This window comes from Glandiceps talaboti, chromosome 1 (genome assembly GCF_964340395.1).
Source record: "Glandiceps talaboti chromosome 1, keGlaTala1.1, whole genome shotgun sequence".
Classification (NCBI taxonomy): domain Eukaryota; kingdom Metazoa; phylum Hemichordata; class Enteropneusta; family Spengelidae; genus Glandiceps; species Glandiceps talaboti.
In genome coordinates, this window is record NC_135549.1 from 29,076,736 (window position 1) to 29,085,094 (window position 8,359).

General features: G+C 36.0%; 1 protein-coding gene across 2 annotated transcripts in view; it reads left to right on the top strand.

Annotated features, from left to right (window-relative positions):
* The first annotated feature begins 6,274 nt into the window (after positions 1-6,274).
* LOC144443485 (phytanoyl-CoA dioxygenase, peroxisomal-like) overlaps positions 6,275-8,359 on the top strand; it is an 11,869-nt gene continuing 9,784 nt past the window's right edge. Inside the window, exons 1-2 of one of the 2 annotated variants that reach the window (XM_078133016.1) lie at positions 6,275-6,365; positions 7,248-7,393. In XM_078133016.1, the coding sequence (XP_077989142.1) occupies positions 6,294-6,365; positions 7,248-7,393 (218 nt within the window). In that variant the 5' untranslated portion in view covers positions 6,275-6,293. Of the gene's footprint in view, positions 6,366-7,247; positions 7,394-8,293; positions 8,303-8,359 lie in introns of those variants that run through there. The other variant, XM_078133098.1, reaches the window with a different exon arrangement.

The window sequence follows — 8,359 nt, forward strand, 5'->3', positions numbered from 1 at the left end:
GAATGTACTTTATATTAAGGGAGAGAAATATTTTATTTAGGGGATGAATGTACTTTATATTAAGGGGAGAGAAATATTTTATTTAGGGGATGGATGCACTTTATATTAAGGGGATGGATGTACTTTTTATTAAGGGGAGAGAAATATTTTATTTAGGGGATGGATATACTTTATATTAAGGGGAGAGAAATGTTTTATTTAGGGGATGGATGTACTTTATATTAAGGGTAGAGAAATATTTTATTTAGGGGATGGATGTACTTTTTATTAAGGGGAGAGTGTTATATTTTATTTAGGGGATGGATGTACTTTATGGATGCAATTAGATATATGTCTACGCTTTTCCAGAGTTTTTGAAATATTTTTTATCTGGTTTTTAGTGCGGGGCCAAGTTTGGGTTAGCAATGCCTTAGTAACCCCTGTTGTTATAGAAATGGTAATGTAACCACTTTTGTATGGATTATTGTATTGTACTTGCATGTAGAGTATTTTATAAAAGTCTGATATTAAAACAATATGGTTGCACCTTGTCAACGATGTCTGTTTGTGTGTGAAGCCCATGGGTGTAAGTAGGGTAAACGCAATAGATTACTTTGGTGAGATCACTTTTGACAAGTTTAGAAAGACACAAACTAAACTATTATAATAATTGTATATATTGTGACATGACATATCAATGTCCATAGCTTAATTTGATCTAGTCAATCTATGAATGGACATTGATATGATTGTGTGTGTGGACTCCATGTGTATGTGGTAGAGACTCAGTGTTGACACTCTCTTCAGTACAACATGGCTAGTGATGTTACCCCAGGCTGTAAAAACTGATCACTCCATTTACTTGATCTCGTCAATCTATGAATGGACATGAATATGACTACACACACAACGCAATGTATGTATCAATCAAATACAACTTCAAGTGTGCATGGTAAAGACTTTTTTCTATTTATTTCACCAGAAATTGTACAAAGGGTACATAACAGAAAAAAGAGGAGCAGGAAAAGTCAATAAGCTACAAGTTCTGACAAAATTACTTCCAGCTAATAATTACACTAAAACTAAAAGAAAATGAAAAAAGAAGAGCAAAATATTCCTGGTGAGGACCATGGATATAGTCCACTGAGTTGACAATCATTACAATGTGGTTTCATCACTAAGACAACACTATCATGTATAATGTACATACATGTATATGTAATAAACTACCAACAAAAATGTGGGTTTTTTTTGGTTTTTTTCCACCTTAATCTTGTCAAATGTATGGGTGCTACACTTGTATTATAGTCACTGTGCACTCAAATTTTCATTTTTGTCTGAATTTGCATATTTTGGAATATACAGTTAGTTTGTTTGTAAACTGCCCGCCCTCCTTTATTTTCCAATCTCAGGGTGATGTCAAACACAGAATTTAATTTACACAGCCTAACATCTTTTCAGTCCCCAAAGAGCACCAGCTAGAGGAGACTATTATACTGGGTGCCATGTGTGTGTCCCATCAATGCGTTCACCCTCATAACTCTGGTATGCACTAATTGATTTCAACCAAACTTGACACAAAGGTATTATACTATGTGAGTCAAGTGATGTCACTTTGTTTTGCAACTGATAAATTATGGCCGAATGGTGACTATATTTGTAAAAGTTCATAATATGCATTATAACCTTGGAGATGTAATGAAGGAACACTTTTCAAGTGCCTATGGCCATATTATCTAATAGTGAATCTTCTATTAAAATATTTTAAAAACATAAGTTAAAATGCTGTTGGATATGGAGCTCGAGAAGAGAAGAACTCCTGGCCCAGACTCGGTGATTAGGACTTGATCCCACCGCTGCCACCACATTGACAGTTTTAAAGGCAAATGGTTGTTTCCCACTACTATGGAAATGTTTGTGATGACAGTACATTAATCATTACTCGTGTTTGGATCTAATTGATTGAGCTGAGGGAAGGCTAAAACTGCCAAAGACTAAATGGGCACATTCCCTACATTGTCAGGACTGAGTCAACATTACCTCTGCTCCACAACATTCTCCTTAATATTAAATATAATATCCTGTCTACCACACAGCATGTATACAGTATTAACATCCAGTTGAAACCAATTAATATGGCTGCCATATTGAAGATCATCATATCCTTTAGTACCCTTTTTTTGCTCTATGTACAGTTTCCCATTTATAGACAATATCATTTTAAAAAGTAAATGAATATCTCATAATGAAGGGATTTCATGAGTGCACATCAATTTGAAACTGTGTATTTATTTATTTATTACACGGTCCACAATGTCGTATCGATAATCAATACCAGAGCAACGCCGTTAAATTTGTCTGTATATCTGCCTTTGCCTATCACCATTTCTGTCTACCTAACCTCCTGTCTCATCATTTGTAAAAAATTACAGACCTTGTGAATCTCATTAAAACCGGGATAAGGGACCTGTCAGTTTCTCCAGCCTGGGGGGGGGGGAATTCTTAAATCGGGCTGAGAAAAAGTCACTGACCCCACTATCTGTAAAACCAAAAACAGGCTGACCCCTATCTCTTAATTCTAAAACAGGATGATTCCCCCCCCCCCAAACCATATATATATATAATATTCACATGACAGTTTTTTTAATCGTGACTCAGTGTGGACTGCTTGATCCTGGGTTAGCACTATCATAATTATAATTATTGACGACACAGGGTAAATATATTCTAAAAAGAGTTTAATAGCATCTTGACTGAAAGGTAGGGGAAAGCTTGAGAAGGGAATATGTGCATCTCTTATAGGGGTCCTAGGGGTCTCCCCGTAGAAGCCAGGGAGGTATTTTACCCTGAAAAGTCAATGTTGAGGCTATTCAGACCCTTTCAGACAAATAATTTCCAAGCTTTACAAGACAGCACCAACATGTAAATAGCAACTACATTGGGTTGAAATACTTTTGAAATATACTTTGATAGCATCTTGACAGTTAGACTGTCGACAGTCGCTCGCGCCTTTTTTCCTACGTCTTATCTAAACTCCGATCCGGCGCAACACTACTATAATCGCATACTGATATCGAGGGCCGAAGTATGCGATTATAGTAGTATAGCACCGGATCGGTGCGTGGCAACGACTTAAGCTTAGATAAAACGTAGGGGAAAAAGGCGCAAGCGACAGTCGACAGTCTACTTGACAGTAAGAGGGGAAGAGCTTGACACTGGGATATGTCCACCTCATGTAGGGGGTCCGAGGGGTCTCCCTCTAGAAGCCCTGGAGGATTTTTACTCTTGAAGCCAATATTTAGGCTATTCAGACCCTTTCAAGCAATAACTTAATCCATGCTTTACAAGACAGCACCATCAAGTATCAGAAACTATTCTTTATAACTTACATTGGGTTGAAATGTGTTCCTAAAAAGTTAAATGGCATCATCATACATGTAGTAAAGGTGAGCACATCTAATGATAGTATCTTTGGTAGGGGAGATTTGGAGTTTAAGGCAATTTTAGACTATCTTGGTAAACGTTTCAAATCTTTAAAAGACAATATTATCTCAAATTAGAATAGGCCTAGGGTGAAAATATTTAAGAAAAGTTTGATACCATTAGCACAGTAAAAAGGTTGTTGGTGCATCTGATTGTTGGTTGAATGCATGAGTGACCTCTGGGGGGAGGGAGTCATTGGGTCCCCCCCCCCTGGCAGATCTGCAGTTTTTTCTTCTATTAAGGCAATGTTTAGGTTATGCATAGCCTTTGCGGTAATATTTTCAAGCTTTGAATAGCTAACGTAAATGTGAGTTTTAAATGAGTTTCCTATGTCACATAAAAATGCATTAATATTGCATGTATAGTAAAGTCACCGGTATGTTAGAGAACTTTAGGTGGTCATACCTAGCTAGTGTATAATAAAAACTGGAATCTGATGAGATGTGGTGATTTGTAGTGTCAATAACATATAGTGTCCAAAATAGAAAGTGTTATTAATCCTTTCTGACAAGTTTATACTGACGAGTAGAATATTTTAGATGCCATTGTAGAAAAGGATTTTGGTCTTCCATCACAGTCCAAAACACAATTACCCCCCCCCCCCTCCACAATTTTCAAAACAGCATGACTCTCCCTACTGCCAATTTCAAAAACAGGGTGACCCCCCCCTCTTCAAATCCACCCATATCCCGAAGAATCTGACCGGTCCCTAAGTGACACCGACCGTGACAACCACACTACAGACAAGTAACAAGACTAACTCAGTGAATGGGTTTAGGGAGCGATCAGTTTTTACAGCCGGGAGTGGGCCAGTGACTTGTACTTAAAAATAGTGACCCCCTGCAATTCATCCACACACAAAAATCCACCCCCCCCCTGACAAATAAAAAAAACCACTGACCCCCCCCCCACATCTGTTGACAAGAAACATTCTTCTTATTCTTGCAAAAGACACTCTAGATTATCAAAGCACAATACAGCACACACTACATAGTTAATTTTACTTGTTACATTTACAGTCATTTTAAGTGTATCTGGTAAATTGCTAGATCCCAAATCCATTGCTTCACTTGTATAAAGCTCTTTAGACAGGAACCCTATGAGAAGTATGATTATCTGTTCATGGACATGCAAATTATTTATGGTTTAGTAACCAAAAGTTCTAGGATATCTCTTAGATTGAGTGAACTATTACCATTATAGATTAATTCAGCTAATTATAAAGTACAATATTAGAAATGGAGTTAATATAATTGTAAACCTAGAGGTTTCAGTAAGTTTCAAAGTAGGGAGAGAACTTGAAATAGTGTTGGGAGAAGTGCACGCTACGTGCGTGTGTGCCTGCTATACAAGCGCGAGGGGTGGGGGGGGGTAAGTGCTGTTTGAAAATGAACACCTTTTGGAGGCCATTTAAAGTACCATTCGAAGTAAAACACAACTTAGTTATATCATAAAAGTATCACTAATTTTAAAGTTTAAATCATTTCAAGTCGTGCCCACACATAATAAAAAAAGATCAAGTAGAAAGTGAGATGCACAGTGCAGGTCAGTTACCATTTAGAGATACAAATTCATTAAATTATTTGAAAGTGTGTCTCTATTGGCTATGTTTGTGTGCAATTCCACATGTTCAGGTCAATGGAGGCACAGATTTTAGAGTCAATCCATCCATCCAGTAAATTTCAAGGTATTATTTCATTACTTATGTGTTACGTGTACAGCTACACATGCAAGTTTTTGTTATTGTACGTACAATAGCAATTTTTTTTAAATTTTATTTATTTTTTTAATACAAATGTTCAGTTTTTTACAATGTATTGAGTTACAAACACACACTTGGTCAATGTTGTTTTACATTGATTTTTTAAGTAGGATGCCATGATAAAATTGTTTTATAAATTAAATATCCCGAATAAATACCCAATCCTCTTCAATAAGTAGAACACTAGGAGTACATTTTGAAATGCAATAAAATTGTTGCCCCCTTAATACATAAACCCCCTTAAAAGCTGAAGTAGCTGCAACTAAAAGCTTTTTAAGAATATTTTGTTATATATAATGACCAAATCATAACATTGTACACCTTGCACAGTACGGAAATTTGAATCCCCTGTGTGTCAACATTTTGTAGCAGTACACATAGTATGGGGCAATATAGCCAATCAAATTGATTTTTGGTCTGCAGCCAAAGATAGGTGCCTCCATTGAATCACAATTTCAACTTTTACTACACTACTTATAGATAAAATAGACCTTTAATTGTACAGTATCTAATTATTGGTATTTAACAATTTTAAGTGAACATATTGTTAGTTGTCTGATCGAACCCCCCCCCTAAAAAACAAACAAACAAAAAAAACCCAAAACACACACACCAAGAAAATAAAAACAAAAACACCGACTACAGCTACTGCAGTGTTAATGAATGACTTTCATAGTCAAGACAGTTTAAATTTACATTTAATAAAATACATATATTCTACATTTATCAAAGTTTCACTTTGTCAAAGAATTGTTTATGATGTAATAGTGTAATACACGGTGTATCTCTTTCCTTTCATCAAGAGAATAAAAAAAAATAACATATTTTATACACAATGTATATTTCGCACTCCATTTTGTTTACAAATGAAAGTGTTGTATGTTGCCCTAAATTTTTCATGTCATGTTATTTTGATTTTACACAATCTATACGCAACAATTGGCAATTTAGTCCAATCATGTGGTTGACATCGCCAGTGATAGAGGGCCTGTGATTAAAACAAAAGAAAACCATAATTTAAGCTCAGAGGGCGCTGTGAGTGACCTTTGACCAAACAACACCACTAGAAATGGCCGAAGAGAGGTTGAGGGTTCTGCGACGTCACCTGCTGACTTCGTCTGACGTTCCACAGGGGGTGCTTGTATCCTTTTCAAAGTGTTGTAACCTTCAAGAGCAATGTTTTCGCCATTGCCTCTGGTATTTTTGCAAACCATAGTGACGAGATTTGTAAAATGTGACAAGTGAAAAGACAGTTGATTGGGCATACGATGTCATGATGTGTGTACCGTTACGTACATGTAACCACAGGTACTCGAATCAATGTGTATTAAAAAAAAATGTATTGTATATAAATATAAATTACTTATATACATATTTTTTTTTAAATCATACATATTGATTCGAGTACCTGTGCATGTAACCTGTACATCGGAGTACGTGACTGACGTCAAAACATTGACACAGATAGACTATGTACCTTGTACGAAACTATGATAAGGTGATCAAAGTACGTGAACCTCTGATCATGGATGTATCCCCTGTAATACATACATGCTCTGATACTGCTTTGTACAGAGACTTTGTCGTATGGTGTTTTGTTTTGTTGTATCTCCTACACTTTCCCCATTCTCAACAAAAATGAGTTGTTTGTTGTCAATCAGTCATTTGTCAGTCTGCTGGGACATGTTTCATATTTCATTTTTTTGGTACCATACCACACTCTCTGGCAGTGTGTGTAGCGTAATAAAGATTACTGTTAATGTCAATATGGGAGGAAAAACTTGAAATAAGGGCATTTGAAATTGTAATTCATCCCTCACCATTTACTGTCATGGTACAGTACTCATATAGCGTACTAGTAGTTCATTGTCTGCTGATTGCTACTTGAGAAATTAGTCACTTACTAATTAGTATGAATATGTGTAAACATGAAAGAAACCACTTGTATCACACAATTGAAATGAAAGTGGTCAGAAGTGTGTTGGTACCAGTATTTGTTTTTATTTCTTAACAAAATTGTCAGAACACCAACCCTACTGCGGCATCTAGTCAGGTTGAGTATGTCTTGAATAATAATGTTCTAACTCCAGAACAAAAAGCATCCTATGATGAGAATGGCTTCTTGGTGATGAGAAAACTGGTTGCTGTTGAAAAGCTAAACAGATTCAAGTAAGTGCAGTACTGTCAGTTGTAGTAAAGCTAAACAGATTCAAGTAAGTGCAGTACTGTCAGCTGTTGAAAAGTTAAACAGATTCAAGTAAGTGCAGTACTGTCAGTTGTAAAGTTAAACAGATTCAAGTAAGTGCAGTACTGTCAGTTGTTGAAAAGCTAAACAGATTCAAGTAAGTGCAGTACTGTCAGTTGTAGAAAAGCTAAACAGATTCAAGTAAGTGCAGTACTGTCAGTTGTTGTAAAACTAAACAGATTCAAGTAAGTGCAGTACTGTCAGTTGTAGAAAAGCTAAACAGATTCAAGTAAGTGCAGTACTGTCAGTTGTTGTAAAGCTAAACAGATTCAAGTAAGTGCAGTACTGTCAGCTGTTGAAAAGTTAAACAGATTCAAGTAAGTGCAGTACTGTCAGTTGTAGTAAAGCTAAACAGATTCAAGTGCAGTACTGTCAGTTGTTAAAAAGTTAAACAGATTCAAGTAAGTGCAGTACTGTCAGTTGTTGTAAAGCTAAACAGATTCAAGTAAGTGCAGTACTGTCAGTTGTAGTAAAGCTAAACAGATTCAAGTGCAGTACTGTCAGTTGTTAAAAAGTTAAACAGATTCAAGTAAGTGCAGTACTGTCAGTTGTAGTAAAGCTAAACAGATTCAAGTAAGTGCAGTACTGTCAGCTGTTGAAAAGTTAAACAGATTCAAGTAAGTGCAGTACTGTCAGTTGTAGTAAAGCTAAACAGATTCAAGTGCAGTACTGTCAGTTGTTAAAAAGTTAAACAGATTCAAGTAAGTGCAGTACTGTCAGTTGTTGTAAAGTTAAACAGATTCAAGTAAGTGCAGTACTGTCAGTTGTAGTAAAACTAAACAGATTCAAGTAAGTGCAGTACTGTCAGTTGTAGTAAAGCTAAACAGATTCAAGTAAGTGCAGTACTGTCAGTTGTTGAAAAGTTAAACAGATTCAAGTAAGTGCAGTAC